The following is a 22284-nucleotide window of genomic DNA, read 5'->3' as shown; positions in this document are numbered from 1 at the left end:
AAATCCTCGGTATATTTAGATTCCTAGAGGGACCATGTTTGAGTTGATTGGGTTTGGGGAACACCAAAAGAAAACTACAGACAAAATATCTCAGTAATATTTCTGATATAGGAAGGGGCAACTAAGCTAATTATGATTGTTTTTAATTTTCTTTTAGATCTGTGCGTGGCTTCATCAAGAAACTTGGAATTTCCTTACAAAGATAAAACCAGCAAGAAAATCGAAATAAAGCTTCAGATCTTTCTCCTTGTTTTATCCATAGTGTTCTTTTAAGTGTTACCATAGATGCTTGGATTTCTGTCATCGTGACTGAATGAACCTGAACAAGCTTCATCGAACTAACAGAATCCTGGAGGAAGACCTTAACTCCATTTAACTGTTGAAATACAAACTGCCATGCCATCCTTTAATTGTTCTGGAAAATGAGTAGATTGTGAACACTCACTGACTTGTGCCTTATGAAATGAGCTCTGCCTGATGGACTGTTAGAGTCCCTGGAACCCACAGTTGTTCTGTATATGGAGGAAGTCCTGTGGATCTGTGGCAGAGTAGATCCAACACTCCAGACCAGGACAAGTGACCCATGCTTGGAAAGTATTTTGAATAAGAACTTAGCACCTTTTTCCTTCTATTATACTTAAAGTTTTACACCTTGACTCATTCAAGTTTTTCATAGGATAACAAAAACATCTTGCTCCTCATTTTATAGCTAGTGAGTGGTATTGTTAAGACTTATATCTAATTAATTTGGCTTCAGATACTACATTGTTTCTGTTTTTCCAAATTGATCCTTGCTTTGTATGGCTCATGTAGAACCCCTACTTCGCATGATTTTTGTTCTCTACCGGTCAAAATTCATTGAGTCACTGTAGTTTTTATTATGTAGGGAATCAGGTCTTACAGGACTTGCCTAAAAACAACAATTACTGAAGCCTTCTAAATTCTCTTCAGGTTACTGTAAGTGCGATATGTGGAATCATGAATCTTACTTGTTCATATAAGCTATTGGAGTATTCTTTGCTCTCAAGATAGTATAGGAAGGTGTGGGAAGTGTTCTGGTCAGGACTGCTGAGTATGTGCAGAGACCTCTCTTTCCATTTCAAATAGATAAAACTAAGGAGTGAAAATTAAATTTTTAAATAAAAGCACACATGACCAGCTATGGACCAGGGATGGAAAAGCTATGTAATAGTAAGAGGAGAGTAAAGCTTGCCCTGTCCTTGTCAGAAGATGGTAGGTGTGCTTCCTACATGAAGTTGTGGGATGGATGAGGCTCCCCATCTATGAACTAAAGGTGAAATAAATTTGCCTGATCACTGTTAGAAAATCTCATTGGCCTGTGGCCTGGGAAAAAAGTGGAGGTACTGGTTTGACAATAGGAACTGGGCCTTGACTGCATTCAGGTTTGGGATTTAGAGAGGCAAAAATCCCCCAACTCCTAACACAAAACCAACTTCAAGTTGTAGCATCTAGCTAACTGGATGAGAGAACCATGAAACCATCAAGATACATGAAATGCTCGTGGCAGTTAGCACTGTGTAGAGGAAAATCATTTGAGATAAAAGAAAACCCAATCAAGGAATATACTGCTATGGAATAATGAGCAGAACAAATGGGAGAATTCACATCTAAGGAAATAGAAACAATGAAGCAATCTCAGAAGGGATTTAACATGTTTGTTGATGATTTTCAAAAAGATACAAGGAGGGAATAACATCCTTAAGAACACCGGGTGATGAACAGGAGCAGATAGTTACAGGAAAAATTAAAGTTGGGAATCTTGGCAATGATTGAAGTTCTGGAAGCCCAAGAAGTTGGAAAAACAGTGAACTAGACAAGCTGAAAGAATTTGTGAATTGAGAGATAGAAATGAAACTGATCACAAAATGCAGGACAGAGAAATAACTGTTAGAAATCAGGTCAGCATGTATTGAGGAGCTGCAATATAAGTCTAATAGGAATTCTAGAGGAGATAATAGAAGAGATAGGAAATAGATAATGCTGAGAATATCCAGACTTGAAGAAAAACCTGTGCCCTCAAATGGAAGAAGCTTATGAAGTGCCAAATGAATCTCCTAGTTATTTTATAGTAAAATTGTAGAATGTGAAGGATAAGGAGGAAATCTTGAGTGCTACCGGAAGAGAGATTACCTATGAAAGGTGATAATCTGATGATAGCCAACTTCTTAGCAACTAATAGAAACTGGAAAACTGTAGAAAGGGTGCTGAGGGAAAGCTAATGTCCAAGAACTCTCTATCCAGCAGAACTGATTCCAATGAGAATGTGAAATACGGACATTTTCATACATATAGGACCTAGTGTTATCAAGAATAACTTTATAGAATAACAGAATACCCAACAAGCAATGGCTGACCAAGAAGGGCATTTTATAAGGGCAACTAAGTAATAATAAAGCTGGGGTTGATAAATGATGAACTGGCTTGATAATGGTTTAGCATTTTTGTAATTATCTTAAGATGGCTGCATTAGTTTCACCCATCATGCCTTACAAAATGGTAACCAAAGTAGGAAAGGAAGTGGCAGGTAAAAATGGGCCTTCTTGTGCATTTCTCATCAGGGAAGAAAGCCTCTCACAGAATCCCTTCAGAATTCCCCTCAAATTTCATTGACCAGAGCTAGGTCCTATGCTTACTACTAGTTCAGTCACCAGCAGAAGGAATAGGAATGCTGACTATCTGGACTGCCGTATTTTATCCCCTAGGAACAAGCCTTGGCTGTCCCAGTGAATCAGAATTTTATCTTCATAAGGAAGAAGGGGCAGCAGGCAGGTATTCCATACACGGTCAGTGGTTGCCTTTCTCTGGGAAAAAAAATTATGTAACTTTTAAGGATCATTATACTAGCTTTGCCAACATAAGGGGGTCTGATGGGATGGAAATTTTAAAATGTGTTTTGCATATTTTTTTTTTTTTTAGTTTTATCTTACTTTCACTTTGAAATGTTCTGGAGCATCATTTTGGCAGCTAGAGCTCTCAGCTACTTTAATACATCAGGTGGTGCTGTTCTGTTGTTTTTTCGCCAAGACAGTGTGAAGAAATAGGTGGGTTTGGGAAGAAGGAAAGACTCAATTGTGTTTTCACTGACAGCCATCAAGGTTTCCAGTGAAAATGTAATCAGTGTGGGGTGATGATATTTGACCATAACAACTGTCTTGTAGTTTGAGTTGTCATTTTACAGGTGAGAACATTTAGGTATGAGAAGGTTAATATGTTTGCAAATGATGGCCAATATGTCATGAGGGTAGGGTGCAAATCCTTGGTCTTTCTATTCTAAGTCTCATGTTCTTTTGGGCCCCAAACTGAATGGACAGATAGCTTTGTATTTATTTTGATAATAAGTTCCTAAGGGAAGATGGAATAAAAGGCTTTGTGTGTACTGTGTTCACATGATACTCACATTTGAAGGGACTTATATTTTGAATTAGTTTCCATAATGTTTTAAGTATTATTGCAATTAAGGAGCAAGGATGGAAGGACCTTGTGGTACTGGAGTGAACACAAGAATACATAGATCTCCATTTCTGCATTCTAGTCTGGGTAGATATGGGGAGAACATAAGCTTTGTATTCAGACACATCAGGATTTACATCCTGGCCTGGCCACTTATTTTTCACCTCTGAAATTGGACAAGTCCTGTAACCTCTGAGTCTTTACACATTTTCTATGAAATAGGGTTAATGACTTCTTCTGTTTATTTTTTGTAAGGATGAATTAGGATGATGCACAGTTTCTCGCAGACATCAGGCAGGCAATGCATGATAGTTACTATAATAGTGATTATTTTAATTGAATACCTTCAGTCAAGATTAAATGTGAAATTAACAGTTTTTTTCCCCAAAGTACTTTAGCTATTTCAGTTTTACAGTTATAAATAATATAGGTGTATAGGCACTTAGGGATATAAATTAGAACCATGAGTTGCCTTTGTTTTACCACTTTTTATCTCTGGACTCGCGTTGCCTTTATAAATGTTCTCTTTCCCCCAATCACAGGTCCTATGGCAGTGTGTACAAAGCTATTCACAAAGAGACTGGTCAGATTGTTGCAATTAAGCAAGTTCCAGTGGAATCAGACCTACAGGAGATAATCAAAGAAATCTCTATCATGCAGCAATGTGACAGGTAAAGGCATGTGGTGTTACTTTGGACAGAACATGGTTTTGGATTAGCTGTGATTATTTGGAGTTTAACACGTACAGATGTATTTACTTAGAGATTTTGCGGAAGAGAAAGTTTAGGTGGAATCACTATGCATGTTCTTTTCAGAAACAAATCTGATAAAAAAAAATGTGTGTTTTAGTAGCTAAATTTTTATAGCTTCTGTTTCTGCATAGATTTTTTTTGTTTTGTTTTTGCCAGTAAGCTCCCTATTTCAAAACTAGGAAGAGGAGCCAGAGAGGCAGAAGGTGGTGGGGCTGGCTTTTTTTTTTTTTTTTTTTTTTCTCCGTCTGATAATGATCTCTTTTACTTCCTATTGAGAAAACATTTCTGTAGAGATAGCTAAGAAGAGATAATCAAAATACTTTTAGCTGTAGAAACATTAGAATATCAGATAGATCCATAAAAAAGAGCATTTTTAAAATGTATTGCTGTTCCTTCACATTTAAAAAAGAATTCTTCAAGCTCAGAGTAGTTAAGAATTTTATTTTGAGGAACTAAGATTTGTCAAATGCTTTAAGCAGGAAGTCAGGCCACCAGGCAGCCGCAGAAAGGCACGTGATCTCTTCTGAAATTCAGTCACAACATGAGTTTGGTTGCAGTGATGGAGCTGGCTTCCCCCACTACTGTTTAAATTTAAGAGATATACAAACTTAGGGGCAATGCCAGCTCTAGAGAGTGGAAAGGAGAATGAGAGTGTCTTGCTCCAGAGGCTGCATCCATCCTCCCAAAGCTCTTGTGGTCAGCAGAAAGCTTAGGATCTCCAATTTGTAAAGTTTTCAGCATTGGGGCAGGTGAGGCTGCCTATGAGGAAATTTGCCCAGGAGCCCTTAGATCTCACAGGCTTGTGAATGCAGTTACTTCTCTTCTTCTCCCTCCCTTCCTTTCTTTTATTTTTACACTTTTATGGTTATTCTCTACTAGATGAAATGTATTTCTTGACTGGATGGACCATAGTTTGGTAGAAGTTTTCCTTTCCCACCTCTATGAGATACATACAGTATAGAAGCTCTTTCCAGTTTGGCACATTGAACTTTGCCACTCCTTTTTAAAGATTGATTTTGAGAGAAGAGAGAGAATATGTGAGAGCTGGAGAGAAGGGCAGGGGGAGAAGGGGAGAGAATCTCAAGCAGACTCACCATGAGCGCAGAGCCTGACTCAGGGCTTGATCCCACCACCCCAAGATCGTGACCTGAGCCAAAATCCAGAGTCAGATGCTTAACTAAGTCACCCAGGCGCCCCAAGGGACTTTGACTCTTCTGTTAGGTTACACAAGAGCTATGTTTCAACAGAGTATGCAAATATGTCTAATTAAAGAAGAGTTATTTCGAAGAGCCTACTCTGCTAAGCATGGTAAGGAGTACAGAGAAGTACGGGGCAGAGTTCTTGTTCTCTGGGAGTTTAGAGACAAATTGGGTAGACCAGGCCTATATATGTACGGGAAAATCTAGCCAATGATACAAGATACATAGAAGACATTCCAACAGTAAATAGCTGAGATTACTTCCTTGTAAAGGCAGTAAATACTATAGGAATTTAAGGGAGGGGAGAGCAGATGTGGGAACCTGTACCTCAGAGGCTTAACTCATCCATGTCTTCATTAATCGTGTTGTATTTCCTGCTGTCCTTGTCATTGGCATGTTCCCAAGAGTGAGGGACATTTGAAATTCTGAGCATTGATGAAACCGGGTACATTTTAGCATCTTTGGTAATAATGCAACATTATTTAGCCTTGATAACAATCTAATTAAAGCTAGTAGCTCTCAGTGGGCAGATTATTTCATTTTAATAGGATATTTGACTTTTCTCTGAAATCTCATTTGGTATCTCTCTTCAAGCTTGAGACCCAAAATTCCAGGTCTGATACTGATATTTTTTCTTTTTAAATTTTTTTTTAAAAGATATTTTTTGAAAGAGAGAGAGATCAAATGGGCACACATGAGCAGTGGGGAGGAGCAGAGGGAGAGGTAGACAAGCAGACTCCCTGCTGAGCAGGGAGCCCGACATGGGGCTTGATCCCAGGGTCCTGAGATCATGACCGGACCAGAAATCAAGAGCTGGATGCTCAATGAACTGAGGCACCTAGGCTCCCCTTGAATATTTTTTCTTTATGATAGACTGTAGTGTGATTTTTTTTTCTTATTATAAAATACATGTGACTTTTTGGAAAAATGTAAATAAAAAGAAAAGAAAATTACTTTTCCCTTTGGAGAGAGAATCATTTTAAATACTACTTGGTATATGTATCCTTCCATATCTCTTTTTGGAATTTCACTGTGCTTACTATTATTGTAACTTCTTTTCTTTTCTTTTCTTTTCTTTTCTTTTCTTTCTTTTCTTTCTTTCTTTCTTTTTTCTTTTTGTTTTTTATAAGCAGGCTATCTTATGTCATCAAATATTCTTCTAATATTTTCCATGGATTTGTGGTTATTCCATTATATGGCTATATCATTATTTTTAAACTCCCTATTGTTGGACATTTAGATAGTATCTAAGTTTTTATTGTTATAAACAGTACTATGATGATAACTATTTATTTTTGAATAGCTATAGTTCTCTTCCTGGGAGGAACTGTAGACCTAGAAATGCAGGTTAAAGTACCCATACATTTTTTCACTTTGGTTATTTATTATTTAGAAAACGATAATTACTTCATATTTACATTTTTATCAAGAGGGCATCTATTTTAACCTTAAATATGAATAATTGATCTTTTAAGCAGAGAAACTAATTTTCATGTATAGAAGGCTGTTCACTTATTTGTGTTGTCACTCTCTCTTTAGCCCTCACGTAGTCAAATATTATGGCAGTTATTTTAAGAACACAGACTTGTGGATTGTTATGGAGTACTGTGGGGCTGGTTCCGTGTCTGATATCATTCGATTACGGAATAAAACGGTAAGTTTACTTTCTAGAACAATGCAGCTGAGCTAGTCTCTGGCCTTATATTCCTGGGCATTCTCCTACTGCCGTACCAAGAAAGATGACTGTTGAATTTCCTCTTTTCCATGATTCTTTCCCCCTTTATTTCTAGTGCCTCCTAAAGTGGTGTTTTTGACATCAGCCCAATGCAGTGATATTTAGCATGTTTTGCTTATTTCATAGTGGGAAAGAAAATAGTGACTATCAAACCTTGGTGAAGCAATGAGTTTTAAATGTTTTAAATTTAGATTTGGTTTTCTTCTCCTACCCAGCATGATTATAGATTTACAATGTCTGTATTCTATTAATTAGAGAATAATCTCTGTGAAAGATTATTTGCCCTTACTGTGATCACTAGAATAAAAGCTAGGAGTCGAGGGCTTTAATTCAGATTTAGTTGTTTATACAGTAAATATTTCTAGAACATTGTTCTAAACCCTAGGGATACAGTAGTAAAGAAGACAACAACCCTGTTCTTGTGCTTATACATTTTCTAGTAGGGCAACCAAAAAGCCAATTGATGGTAACTAGAAAAGAAATACCAGATAGTGAGAATTTCTTTGAAGGAACAGGACTGGTGGGGAGTGTTCAGTGAGCTACTTGAGAGTGGATGATGGAGAAAGGCCACTCAGGGAGGTGGCATTTAAAGTAAAACTTGAATGACAAGATGGAGCTAGACTTCTAAAAGAACATTCTAGGTAGGGGAATAAGTGCAAAGATCCTGAGGCTAGAACAGGTTTGGCACATAAAGAAGGCTACTGTGAGGAAAGAGGAGAGGTTGGGGGAACCTGTAGGAGATGATGTGAGATAGGTGAGCAGACCTGGATCCTGTTGGTATTGTTGGCCACAGTAATGAGTTTGACTTTCATTCCAACTACAACAAGAAGCTGTTGCTGCTGTGGCTTCTGTGTGGACTGTGAATGGATAAAGTAGAAGCCAGAGACAACTTAGCCTTTAGTTAGTTAGTTTGTTTTGTTTTAATAAGAAAAACAGGAATAATACCTATATTAAGCATTTGCAGAATTGTGAAAATTAAATATGTGAAAGTACTTTGGATATTGTGAGGCACTATATAAATTATAAGGTTAAGAATATTTTAAAACTCAAGTCGTATCCTCAAAAAATTAAAAATAAAACTACCCTAAGATCCAGTAATCATACTACTGGGTATTTTCCCAAAGAATACAAAAACTAATTCGAAGGGATATATGCACCCCTGTGTGTATTGCAGCATTATTTACAGCAGCCAAATCATGAAAGCAGCCCAATGTCCATTGGAAGATGAACGGATAGAGAAGATGTGAGGTGTATCCTTATATGTGTATATATATTTATAAATATCATTCAACCAATCATTCAACCAAATTTCAATCAAAAGAATGAAATTTTGCCATTTGCCACAACATGGATGGATCTAAAGAGTATAGTACTAAACAAACTAAGCCAGTCAGAGAAAGACAAGTGTTGTATGATTTTACTCACATGTGGAATTTAAGAAACAAACAAGCAAACAAACAGAAAAAATAGACAAACCAAAAAATGGACTCTTAACACTAGAGAACGAAACAGATGGTCACCAGAAGGGAGGTGGATGGGGGATGGGTGAAATAGGTGAAGGGGAGTAAGTGCGCACTTATCATGGTGAGCACTGAGTAATATATGGAATTGTTGAATCCCTATGTTACAGACCTGAAACTAATATAACAGTGTATGTTAACTATACTGGAATTCAAATAATAATAATTTAAAAAAACAATAAAAATAAAACTCAGTTGTAACTTTGGGTTATCTATATGACCATATCCTTTCTTAATTTATATTATTCAGAATTAGTAATTTTTTCTAATCAAATAGCAAATTCTTTAGCTAGGAATTATGTCCTACCATAAGATATATTTAAAGAAGTCCCAAATCTTGAGTAATTTATTGAATTAAAAATTGGGCTCCAGAGAGAGCTCAGTTGGTTGAGCATCTGACTCTTAATTACAGCTCAGATCTTGATCTCAGGGTTGTGAGTTCAAGCCCTGCATTGTGCTCCATGCTGAGCATGGAACTTACTTAAAAAAATTTTGGTTCCAGGCCTTCTGTGCAGCATTAAGTTATTGTTTCAGGTATTTTGAAACCATCCAAAATGAATTTTGATGGTGCATGTTTTAATATTAGTTTATTGTATTTATGTAATTTTAAGCTATTAAGTGCTAATCTTTAATTATTACACATTATTTTGTAAAATGTTTTAATTCTGTTTTGTGCAGTATGACAGTCAATAGCTATGTGTGGTTATTAAGGACTTTAAATGTGGCTAGTCTGAATTGTGATGTGCTATAAGTATAAATATCAGATTTTGAAGAGTTACTGCAAAAAGAAAAACAAAAACTTTACATTTTTAATATATTGATCACATGTTGAAATGGTAATATTTTGGACAAATTGATTAAAATATATTATTGAAATTAATTTTGGGGTGCCTGGCTGGCTCAGTTGGAGGAGCATGTAACTCTTGATCTTGGGGCTATGAGATTGAGCCCCATGTTGGATTTGGAGATTACTAAAAAATTAATTAATTTAAATTAATTTTGCTTTTATTTATTTTTATTTTTTTTAAATTTTGCTTTTTATTTATTATTATTTATTTATTTATTTTTTTTACAGACAATATAGTTTTTTTTTAAAGATTTATTTATTTGTGATAGAGAGAGAGAGAGAGAGAGAGAGAGGCAGAGACACAGGAGGAGGGAGAAGCAGGCTCCATGCCGGGAGCCCGACATGGGACTTGATCCCGGGACCCCAGGATCACGCCCTGGGCCAAAGGCAGGCTCCAAACCGCTGAGCCCAGGGATCCCTAAATTTTGCTGTTTTTTTTTTTTAAAAAGATTTTTATTTATTTCTTTGAAAGAGCTTGAGCAGAGGGGGGCAGAGATAGAAGCAAACTTCTTACTGAGCAGGAAGCCCAATGCAGGGCTCAATCCCAGGACCTGACCCAATCCTGACTTGAGCCAAAGGCAGACACTCAACTGGCTGAGCCACCTAGGCACCCCAATTTTGCTTGTTTTTCTAATGTGGCTACTAGAAAAGTAAAGGTTGTATTTGTGGTTCACATTATATTAATATTGGGCACTGCTCCCTTAACTGATTTGCTTAACTGGTTAGAATAAGGCGTAATAAGTCACATGAACTTTGTTCTGTTCCACTGCAGAAGGTACTCAAACTCTAGCTTGCAACCTTATCAGTAGTGTTTGCTTGGACTACAATAAGAGCTCTATAGTTTGTTAGCACAAATTACTTGTTTGTGCTTCAGCTTCGTTTTCTATAAAATGGTGATGATAATAGTACCTATTTGATATGATTTTTGTAAAGATTTAACAAAATTACAAAAACAGTGCTTACAATACAATAAATGCTATTTTTAATGTTATTAGCAGAGTGCCTAGCTCATAATTGATGCTTGTTAACTATTTGTTCATTGACTGGTAACATAGTAGTTATTAAGCCGTGTGTATTCTTATATGACTTACATCATCTGATTTCCATGACATTCTTGAAGAAAGGTGATAGTCCTATTTTATAGTTTGGGAAACCGAGGCCAAGAGAAGTTTGATAACTTGCTTAGGTCATACAGCTAGAATGTAGAGCCAAGGGTAAAAACTAGGTCTTTCTCATCCCGATTCCCATGGTTTTTTTTGCACCACAGCCTACTGTCTTCTAAATATGAGTTGTTTGTCAAAAGGGAGACAGTTTGCTGATGGATTTCATTTGGTTAGCACTAGAGTTAGGTCTGCCCCAAATCACCATGGAACTGAGCAGATATTCTGTGTTGATCAGCATTCTTGCTTTCATTTATTCATCATTATTCAAATATTTTTTCAGGACTTGTTATGTCCTGGGTGGCTTTCTTGGTGCTAGGGATACAATAGTAAACAAACCAAAGACATTTTATTTTTTATTTATTTATTTTTAATAAGTCTGAAGACTTACATTTTTTTTTTTAAGATTTTATTTATTTATTCATGATAGACCCAGAGAGAGAGAGAGAGAGGCAGAGGCAGAGACACAGGCAGAGGGAGAAGTAGGCTCCATGAAGGGAGCCTGACATGGGACTTGATCCCTGGTCTCCTGGATCACTCCCTGGGCTGAAGGTGATGCTAAACCGCTGAGCCACCTGGGCTGCCCAAGACTTACATATTTGTAAGGAGGAAGGAAAGAGAACAAGAGAGCAAGGAAGGAAAAGAGAGCAAGAAGGAAAGAGAAGGAAGAGAGAGCAAGAAGGAAAGAGAGCAAGAGAGAGCACAGGTGCACTCATGAATGGGGGACGGGCAGAGGGAGAGACTCTTCAAGCAGACTCCCTACTGAGCATGGAACCTGATGTGGGGCTCAATTTCATGACCCTGAGATAATGACCTGAGCCGAAACCCAGAGTTAGAAGCCCTTAACCACCTGAGCCCCCCAGGAGCCCCCAAAGACTTTTAAAATGGGGTTATGTTCCTAATAGGGAAGATATCACATGTAGGTATACAAATGTGTAAATCAGATGAGGATATAATACTGCATTTACCAACAAGGTAGGATCAATGAATAGAGAATGATCTAGGAACGGAGGGAACTGGGGAAGGCCTCTCTGACTTTCTGCATGAAGAGTATTGTGTAGGCAGAAAGAACATGAGATGAAAAGGTCCAGAACTGGAAGTGTGCTTTGAGTGTTTGAGGAACAACAAGGAAGGCTGGAACAGCATGAGCAAGATAGAAAGTAGTAGAGGATGAAGGTAGCTGGGAACTAGATCATGTAAGACTTTGATGAGGACTGGCTTTAATTTTGAGTGGCTCAGGAAGCCATTGGAAAATTTTGAGCATACCTGGCTTTCATTTTGGCTCATTATGGCTCACTGCCATGTGGAAAAGACATTGTCAAGGGTCAAGGGCAGAAGCAGTTAGGAAGACCAGTTAGGAAATTATTTGGATAGTTTAGGCAGGGCATGCTGGTGGCTTGGACCATGGTGATTAGTGATTACAGAGGATATATATGGATATATTTTGAACATAGGGAAGAACCAAAGATGACCTCCAGGTTTTCAGCCAGGGCAATTCAAACTGCCTTTCCCTGAGAAGAATGTGGGAAGAATAAGTAGGTTGGGCGAGTGGTAAGTAGATGAGTAGGGTAACAGTAGAAATAAAAAATTTGATTTTGACATGTTATGCTTACATGATGCTTGTTAGGTATTCAGTTGAAGATGTTGTGGTCAGGTACATGAATCTGATGTTTGGGGAGAGATGGGATAGGAGATGTAACTTTAGTAGGGGTTAATGGAGTGATGGTGTAAGCTGTCAAATGCTGTCACAGGTTGAATATGATCTTATATTCTAGGAAGGGCACTTGGATCTAATTTTTGCCTTTTTTGAATGTAAAATGATATAAACTGATAGAATTTTAATTTTCCATTCTCTTTTTAGTTAACAGAAGATGAGATAGCTACAATATTACAATCAACACTTAAGGGACTGGAATACCTTCATTTTATGAGAAAAATACATCGGGATATCAAGGCAGGAAATATTTTGCTAAATACAGAAGGACATGCAAAACTTGCAGATTTTGGGGTAGCAGGTCAACTTACAGTAAGTAAAAATGTTACTTCTGGTAACTTTCAGCTCTATCCTGAGAAGGAATTGTTTTCATTTAGTAATTTTTTAAAATAAAATACGCAATTTCATTGTATTCATAAAAAGGTTATAGAAGGTGCCACTAAGTTGCGAAAGAGGTAGTAGGTTATTTTAGGTCCTTTCCTGGCATTTAGGTCCCGTGACTGAACTTTGATAAAAATAAAAGCTGAAACAAGAAATGATAGAGTAGAAGTTTAAATTTACAAAATGAAGAAAAATTCAATCCAAACTGCTTTCCTTGCAGAATAAGATGTAACACCATCTCAACGCGGTAGCAGTTGGCATTTACTTTACTGAAAACACTCTCCTTGTCTGGTTCCAGGATAGTCTTTTGAGTCTCCTCCCACCTCACCAGGGCATGGCATTGAAAAAAACCACGTTTCAAAACAGGAAATGTAGAATTATTTGGTTTTGAAAAATATCTAAGTATATATGATATAGATGTAGAAAAATAGAAACAGTTCTGGACAGGTAGTACTAAAATTCATAACAATATAATATATCAAACAGTTTTCTTGGGCAGTAGAAAAAATATTTTTTTGTTTGTTTAGAGTTGGTATCAGGTAGAGTTTTTTGGTTTTTGTTTTTAAATCTGCCTAGATTATATTAGGGAGTTTAATAGGTATTGCAATGGCACAAAAATTGCTTTGCTGTTTAAAAAAGAAAATCAGAAACTTATTCCATATTGTAATTTCTGACCTTTCAAAAGATTTTGTTGTTAACACATAAAGTGCTTCTAGGGAACAGTTTATGCTCCCAACTGTAATATATGAATGTGTCCATTTTGGAGGGGCCTGGCTGGCTCAGTTAATAGAGCATGTGACCCTTGATCTCAGGGTCATGAGTTAAAGCCCCATATTGGGTGTGGAGCCTACTTAAATAAATAAAATAATTAATTTAAAAAAAAGGATGTATTCATTTTCTCTCATATTTGCCAATGCTGAATGAGCAATAAGTTGTATTTTTAAATCATTTTTGAAACAATATTTTTACATTTGATTATTGGCCATTTATAATTCTTCTTTTGGAACTTAACTGTTCATCTTAATTTTCCTAATTGTGTTGGACCTTCTAAAAAATCTGCTGAAAAAGGTAAATCAAAACTTAAAAATTTTATATTAAAATTATTAATCCTATGTTATATATGTTGAAACATCTTTTTGTAGTTTGCTAGTTATCTTTTTACTTTCATTATGATTTTTCTTTAAACACCAAAGTTTCCAAATTTTATATAGGGAAATCCACCTCCCTTTCATGTTATGGTTTCTGCCTTTGATGTCACCTTTAAAGTCTTTTTTTGCTCTAACATTATATAGCTGTTCATCTATACTTTCTTTTAGTACTTTCTAGGTTTTGTGCTTTGTATTTAAATTTTCAACCTATTTGAACTTTTTTTGGTGAAAAGTATAAGTTAGGAAATTAAGTATAGAGTTTTACAAATGACTAGCCTGATGCCCAGTTGCTTTTCTGTCCTTTGCTTGGTAATTTGGAGTAACATTTTAATTATATCTTCAAGTTATATATGTGTGTGTTTATGTATATGTATAAATACAGACATACATAGCCATAGTCTGTTCTGAACTTAATATTTTCCCTTGTTATGCTATGCATTAGTATAACTTTGTAATACAGATCAGGCTGGGTTAGTATCCACTCATTAATCTTAGTTTTCAAAAAATTTCTAGGTATCCAAAATACTCTTTTCTAAATGATGAGTATTTCAAGGATATAATCCTCAAAAACAACTTGAGTACCACCATTTGAAAACTGCAAATTTAAGTTTCAGAGCAAAGGAAATGACTAAGCACTAAGGTAGTTCCTGTGCTAGTTTTTTACATAGAATCAACAAAGTGAGATCAATTTAAAAATATCACCTGTCATTTGTTCCTGACTGGCATAGCCTAACTGAAGCCACAGGCATTTCAGAAGGAACAGGAATGATGATGATGGGGACTCCTACTGCATATTTAGTTCTGTTTAAAATCGTCCTCTTCCTAAAATACAGGAGCTCTGGAAAGGTTCTCTTTCATTAAGGCCACACCATTCTGGGGAAGTAGGCAAATAGTTATTTGCCTGTGTGTGCTAGATTCATATTTTTTAAGCCTCAAACTAAGACTTTATATATACATTTTATAAAATTGATGTATATAATAAAAAGAAAAATTATATGTATACATAGACACATACACATGATTTTTCTTTTTTAATTTTTTGATAGCACTTGTTCTGTATCTCCATGTAAACCATCAGAGTGTTGTAGAAATAATGGGATGGAAAGTAAAAGTCCTTTGTGATTCTACCTTCTAGGTGTAACTATTGTTAATAGTTCAGTGTGTATTGAGATTTTTCTTTTGCTAGCCATATAACAACAGTATTTATTATTATTGGTTACTGATTTGTCATATAATGTATGCAACATGATTATATATTATATATAATTTTGCCATCTAATTTTCCTTTTATAATATGTCTTATACATTTTTTCCACGCCTCCTTTTTAAAGAAATATGGTGGATGGGGCGTCTGGGTGTCTCAGTGGGCCTGACTCTTGATTTCAGCTCACGTCATGATCTCAGGGTTTTGGGATTGAGCCAGCACTCAATGCTCAGCAGAGAGCATTCTTCCCTCTGCCCCTGCCACCTCCCCGGCCCCCCCCACTCACATGCACTCTCTCTCTCTCAAATAAATAAATACATCTTTTAAATATATTTATTTGAGAGAGAGAAAGTGAATGAGGGTGGGGGAGGTTGGGAGGGACAGAGAGAGAAGGAAAAAAGCAAATTCCTTGCCAAGTGGGGAGCTGGACCTGGGGTTCAGTCCCCGGAGCCTGAGATCATGACCTGAGCCGAAATCAAGACCTGTTCACTTACCACCTGAGCCACTCATGCGCCCTTAAATAAATCTTAAAAAAAAAAAATACGAGGGATCCCTGGGTGGTGCAGCAGTTTAGCGCCTGCCTTTGGCCCAGGGCGTGATCCTGGAGACCCGGGATCAAATCCCACGTCGGGCTCCCGGTGCATGGAGCCTGCTTCTCCCTCTGCCTTTCTCTCTCTCTCTCTGTGACTATCATAAATAAATAAAAATTAAAAAAAATACGGTGGATATTTATTGTGTTTCATTTACCCCCTTTTAGATGGTCATTTGGGTTATTTCCTTTTTATTTTTCCCACCTCTCCTACAAATATTTTTTTAACACTTGTGTGTATATCTTAGGTACCTGTATATAGGATACATTTCTGGAAAAAGATTCAGATCAAAGGATATGGATATTTAAGTTGACAAATATTGCCAAATTGCCCAGAAAAACTTGTACTGATTTATACTCTCGTAATGCTATTTTAGTGCTTGACTTTCTTTCTTTTTTTTTTTTAAGATTTTATTTATTTATTCATGAGAGAGACACTGAGAGAGAGAGAGGCAGAGACACAGGCAGAGGGAGAAACAGGCTCCATGCAGGAAGCCTGACATGGGACTCGATCCCAGGTCTCCAGGATCACACCCTGGGCTGAGGGTGGCACTAAACCGCTGAGCCACCTGGGCTGCCCAGTGCTTGACTTTCTGTACTGTTACCAACACTAGTTATTATTAATCTTTGAAAGTTTTGTCAACTTCATTTTAGTGTTTGTTATTTTTGTGGGTTTTTTAATGTGTGTGTTTTAAGAATTCAAAGTCTTCTATGTTTCTAGGTCATTTGAATTTTTTTTGTGACCTGCTCGATCATGCCTTGAGTATGGTTTTTATATATATTCCAAGTACAAGATGTTTCTTATTGTTCAAAAAGTCTCCTTTCCTCGATAGTTTTAAAGCTTAACGTTAATCTCTACCCTTCTCTGTTTTAGGATACCATGGCCAAACGGAATACAGTGATAGGGACACCATTTTGGATGGCTCCAGAAGTGATTCAGGAAATTGGATACAACTGTGTGGCAGACATCTGGTCATTGGGAATAACTGCCATAGAAATGGCTGAGGGAAAGCCCCCATATGCCGATATCCATCCAATGAGGGTAAGGACACCAGCAGGGTGATTAGCTACTGGTCATCATTAGAAAGTGACTTACTTACTTACTTGGTTTAGATACCTAACAGTAAATGAATGAGTTGTATATAATTGATAACTGTCAGTATAGACTCCACTAGTTGTAATCAATGATCAACTCAAGTACTCATGTGTTCAAAGGTAAGTTCCCTCTTTTTTGAGGGGGAGGAGTGGGGAAGGGTGAGAGGATTTACTGGTAGATTTAAAGAATATAAACTGCTTATTATAGAGGTTTTTGTTTTTTTTTTTTTTTTAAATTCTGGCTCTTCTTTTATTGGAAACTCAGTAAATAGTAGTTTTAATTTTTTAAAATAGTTAGAATTTAACTCCAATGTGGTGTTCCGGTATTTTGGCTTTTTTTTGTTTTTTCAAATACATTAAATTGGCTTGGCCTGGAGGTTAATGAATCCCTTGTAATTTGTGGGACTTCCAGGTTTATGATCTCCTTGCAGTTACTGCTCATATCCTGTGGTGATGATGACCTTTATGGGGGAGGGAACTTTGACAACTGTGGGGCTGAGATTACTGTCAGGATATTGATGCTCTCTCAGCTCTTGCCTTTTCACTTTGAAAGCCAGCGTACAGTGGTTAGCAACAACCAAAAAAACCTTGCTAGATATCGTGAGGTTGAGGCGACAAGAATACATATGAAAGAGGGAGAGAGAGAGAGCTATATCAACTTCTCTAATTGTCATACTTCCCACTTTGAGACACTTAGACTTTTGTTGGTGTTGGATGGGCTTATCAGTGGATAAGAGGAAAATTTTTTTTTTCAATTTCAGAGGTATCTCTAGTCATATTTTTATTAGTACACCACTTTTACCAAGAAAACCAATTTTTTTTTTTTTTTTTTAACTAGGCCATCTTTATGATTCCCACCAACCCTCCCCCTACATTTCGAAAGCCAGAACTATGGTCCGATAACTTCATGGATTTTGTGAAGCAATGCCTTGTAAAGAGCCCTGAGCAGAGAGCCACAGCCACTCAACTCCTACAGGTATGAGTCTCCCCACGATGCTGCCTCCCTCTGTTTCATTCACGTACTGGCCAAAAGATGTCAACTCACCTGCTTGGAGATGGTAAAGAAGTATAAGACATTCTCTGCCTCTGGGGAGCTTTGAATCTAACAGAGTAGGAGAGAATGTTAAATCATTGAACAAGACAGTAGTGCAAGAAAATGGAGGGCTCTGTGGGGGTCAGAGACTGGGAACTGACATTTAGTAAGCACCTGCTGTGTGCTGGGTGCCATATAATCATCATAGAGGCCCTGTGAGGGATGGGTATTATTTCAGTTTCATAGGTGAAAAAATGGAAGCTTAGAAAGGTTAACTTATTTAAAGTCATTCAGCTGAGAAGCAACAGAGCTGCAACTAGAGCCTAGGTCTTCTAGGTTCCAAAGCAGGAGTGCCCACTAATCTACCCTGTTCTGATGAGGAACTGAGATTAATGGTAGGTGCCCTTGTAGGTCCAGATGAGAGGAGGCCACTTAGGGCTGGCGGTACTGAGACTGCTCTCCTGGAGCAGGTCACCTCGGAGCGTGGGCCTGGAAGGATGGGAACAGTTTGCAGGCCAGCTGCTCAGTGATTAGGAGATTGGATTCAGGAATCACACTGCCCAGATTTGAATCCTGGCTCCCTGTTTACTAGCTTTGTGACCTGGGGCAAATAATATAACCTCTCTGTTGCTTTAGTTTTCTTATCTGTAAAATGGAGACAAAGTTTATCTGCCTCTTATATGGTGAAGATTAAGTGGCATAATGTGTATAACTTTGAATGCTGTTTTACCCATATTAAAAGTAGTATGATGTGGATTTGACAAATATCTATGGTTGTTTTGGGCTAGGCCAATGGTTTTCAGCTGTGTCAGACCCAGTATTTCTCCTCTTCCCCCTTTTTTAACCAATATGTATATTTAATACTTCTACTCCTGTTCTGGATTGAAATTCATAAATCATGAAATCTGTTTATGTTCATAATTTAAAAAGAGCTAGTATAATGTATATGATATAATGGAGACATAAAGATTTATAATTAAATATTTGTCAGTATAGCAATAGGCTCTAGCTTGACTGAACCTGCAGATATAATGAGATAGTTATATACCTGGACCTAGAACCATAAGTGAGTTTATTTTATTTTTTTAATGATTTTATTTATTTATTCATGAGAGACACAGAGATAGAGGCAGAGACATAGGCAGAGGGAGAAGCAGGCTCCCTGTGGGGAGCTCTATGCAGGACTGGATCCCAGGCCTCTGGGATCATGACCTGAGCTAAAGGCAGACACTCAACCACTGAGCCACCCAGGCGTCCCCCATAAATGAGTTTAGATTTAGAAGCAGTAAGAACAGAAATCATTCTATTCAAGCTATATAGGACAATGAATGGGTAGATGCTAGCATAAAAATGATGTTAAATAATAACAGACCAGGCTTATTTGTATCTGATAAGAAGAGGGAAATAGTCATAGATTTTTCCAAATGAAGAGAAGAGAGAACAAGGAAATATGATATTCTTCCAAATGAGCTGGCTCTTATTTCTAAGTGTATTGGCACATTCTTTTCCTGCCAGGATGGGGTATTGGTGGTTTTATGGAAATCTTTTTTGCAGCCCCAGCACATGCTGAGGCATTCTCTCAGTTTGAGTACTTACAAACATTTAGAGACCATATCCTCTGGTGGGTGCTGGGCGATAGAGAACGAGTTTCAAAGAGAAACACTGGGGACAACACAGAATAAGTTGAGAAGACAACAGGAAACCCCTCAAAAAGAATTTCCATATGTTGGGAGCCCGGGTGGCTCAGCGGTTTAGCTTAGCGCCACCTTTGTCTCAGGGCATGATCCTGGAGACCTGGGATCGAGTCCCACGTCGGGCTCCCTGCATGGAGCCTGCTTCTACCTCTGCCTCTGTCTCTGCTTCTCTTTCTCTCTCTCTCTCTGTGTGTCTCTCATGAATAAATAAATGAAATCTCAAAAAAAAAAAAAAAAAAGGAATTTCCATAGGTAACTTTCACAGCATGGATTCCTTGTACAACAAGCAAGATAAGAAAATTGTAAGGTAGTGCTAATATTAATAATATTCAAGCCTTTTTTTTATAAGTGAAATTCCACAGTATCCTTGTGTTTCAAGTATCTTTGCTGATTGATATTTGAGTTTACATCTGTTAGATATTTGTGACCAGTTTTAGTATTTCTGTAGTAACTATGCTTTTGTGCTAAAATCCCTTTTTATCTAACTTTGTCAGAAATGCTGTGTAGTACATTGTATGGAAGGAATAAACGGGATGAATAAATTGTTCACTGATATTTAAACAATGTCTTTATGACATTTAAGCCCCCTCCAAAATCATCCCCTAAATTACCGGACTTTTTGCTTGTCTCTTGAAAAACATTTTTGGTATTATTTACTAAAGTATACATATACTCTGAGACATTTGAAAGGTGTGCACAAAGTGCCCCAGTTCGTTGTTGTGCAGGACTCTTCCACACTTGGAAGGAGTGCTGGTGTCCCTGCTTTTCCTCACACACCATTGGTGTTCTCCAAACATGGTGACAAGCTCCCAACATGTTTAGAAAACTTCCTCTAGGGGGTGGTACCACTCTGTTGAAAATCTCTAGATTTGGCAGACAGAAACAGAGACTTTGCAGCCAGGCTGAAAAAGATGGGCAAAGCCTGAATGTGCAGTCAGAGTGATAGAGTGAGTGTGGTTTCACAGCTATTACCCAAAATAGAGAAAGATGAGATTTGTTGATTAAGCAGCTATTATCCAGTACCTACTGTGTGCTGGGTACTGTGTATGCACTGGTGCCCTATAAACCATTGCCAGTGTTGTCTACTTTCTCTTTTAAGCACCCGTTTGTCAAAAGTGCCAAGGGAGTGTCAATACTGCGGGACTTAATTAACGAGGCCATGGATGTGAAGCTGAAACGCCAGGAAGCCCAGCAGCGGGAGGTGGACCAGGATGATGAAGAGAACTCCGTGAGTGGCAGGCAGTGCTGTGGGCCTCAGGCATGAATGCATGTTATTTTATGATTGCCGGGTCAGTTGAGATGAGTAGGGGCTAACAAGTCCGCCTGGAGCTGAAGACACTTCCTGAATGACTATGTCCTGTCCTGGCCACTGGTAATGTCTTGCTGAGGCTGGCCTTCTTATAGCGCTTCCTAAGACACTTTCAAATTTTACTGTTTTGCCCCATATCATTTTCTCAATTTAATTTATTTTTTTCTTCAATTTTTTTATTCGGAAAAACGAATGCTCGGATCGGAGATTTGTTTTTTTGTGTGCCCTTTTGGAGAATCAAGGATCCATACTAAAATGTAGATTTTACACTCATGGACTCCCTCACAAGCCTGAGATTCCAAGGGTGTGCACCTCAGCTTCTTAGATCTATGTTGTAAACCCCCCATTTTTTTAGAAAAAAAATTATTTATAATCTCCCCACCCAATGTGGGGCTCAAACTCACTGCCCTGAGATCAAGAGTTGAGGGCTCCTTTGATTGAGCCAGCCGGATGCCCCTCTGTTATAAAACTTTGAAGAGGATATAGGAAGGGGAGAGGGGGAGGATGTTTCTGGCTCTTGCTTGCCTGACTTTGTGGTCTTCTTTGGTTAAGTAGGTTCTAAGACCCTCAGTTCTGTGGGTCTAGAATCCCAATCAGCGTCAAATCCAGAAATGCTTGCCCCGAGATGAATAATAATTCAAAACCTTTCAATCCAGTTAGCCCTGATTTGAGGTTTGTCCTCTCACAGGAGGAGGATGAGATGGACTCTGGCACAATGGTTCGAGCAGCAGGTGATGAGATGGGCACCGTCCGGGTAGCCAGCACCACAAGTGATGGGGCCAGCACTATGATTGAGCACGGGGACACATTGCCATCACAGCTGGGCACCATGGTGATCAACACAGAGGATGAGGAAGAGGAAGGGACCATGAAAAGTAAGGCTCTGGTTAAATATACTCCCTTCTCAGACAACCCCTGCAAATTCCAGAGAAAACAAGCTCTCATGGTCCACATGGACTCAGGCTGGAGTCACTTTCTGATTGTGCAGGGGTGGGTGCAGGAGGGGAGAGCTGACCTGAGACATCAGAGGCAAGAAAGCATCAGCAATGAGGAAGGTCTTTCTTTTGAGTTGGAATAGCCACCTCTCATCGAATGTTGTCATTTTCTCCTTTTCTTTGATCTGTGGAGGCAAATATATTTGTATTGTTTTGATACATAGTTCAAAATGGGATGTGATTCTGAGCTATTTACTATAGGTATCTTCAGTCGATTTCTGTTTTCTGTGGATCTAACCCAGGTTTACCAATACTCAGTCTGTAGTCAGGATGACTGTACAGCTTTGAAAATCCTATCAAGTCCCTTCTAGTTGAAATCTTATCCCACTCTCCTTTTTGGCCTGTGGCCTTGTCCTGACACTGGTGCTTGGCTCTCAGGGTGCTGTCTGCCACTCTGCTCCTCTGTTGCTTCCCTTCCCTTAATCTCTGTATCACAGA

The 22284-nt window shown here is 38.0% G+C and overlaps 1 protein-coding gene across 1 annotated transcript in view; it reads left to right on the top strand.

The window, feature by feature from the left end:
- The first annotated feature begins 2671 nt into the window (after positions 1-2671).
- The window catches only part of LOC119879477 (serine/threonine-protein kinase 4-like), a 38950-nt gene continuing 19337 nt past the window's right edge, over positions 2672-22284 (top strand). Inside the window, exons 1-8 of the mRNA XM_038589736.1 lie at positions 2672-2790; positions 4014-4142; positions 6962-7076; positions 12546-12710; positions 16595-16762; positions 17654-17791; positions 20642-20770; positions 21540-21726. Coding sequence (XP_038445664.1) covers positions 2687-2790; positions 4014-4142; positions 6962-7076; positions 12546-12710; positions 16595-16762; positions 17654-17791; positions 20642-20770; positions 21540-21726 — 1135 coding nt within the window. The 5' untranslated portion in view covers positions 2672-2686. The remainder of the gene's footprint in view (positions 2791-4013; positions 4143-6961; positions 7077-12545; positions 12711-16594; positions 16763-17653; positions 17792-20641; positions 20771-21539; positions 21727-22284) is intronic.

Source organism: Canis lupus, unplaced genomic scaffold (genome assembly GCF_011100685.1).
Source record: "Canis lupus familiaris isolate Mischka breed German Shepherd unplaced genomic scaffold, alternate assembly UU_Cfam_GSD_1.0 chrUn_S89H248, whole genome shotgun sequence".
Classification (NCBI taxonomy): domain Eukaryota; kingdom Metazoa; phylum Chordata; class Mammalia; order Carnivora; family Canidae; genus Canis; species Canis lupus.
The sequence above is the reverse complement of the archived record's forward strand: the minus strand, read 5'-3'. Positions and strand labels throughout refer to the sequence as shown.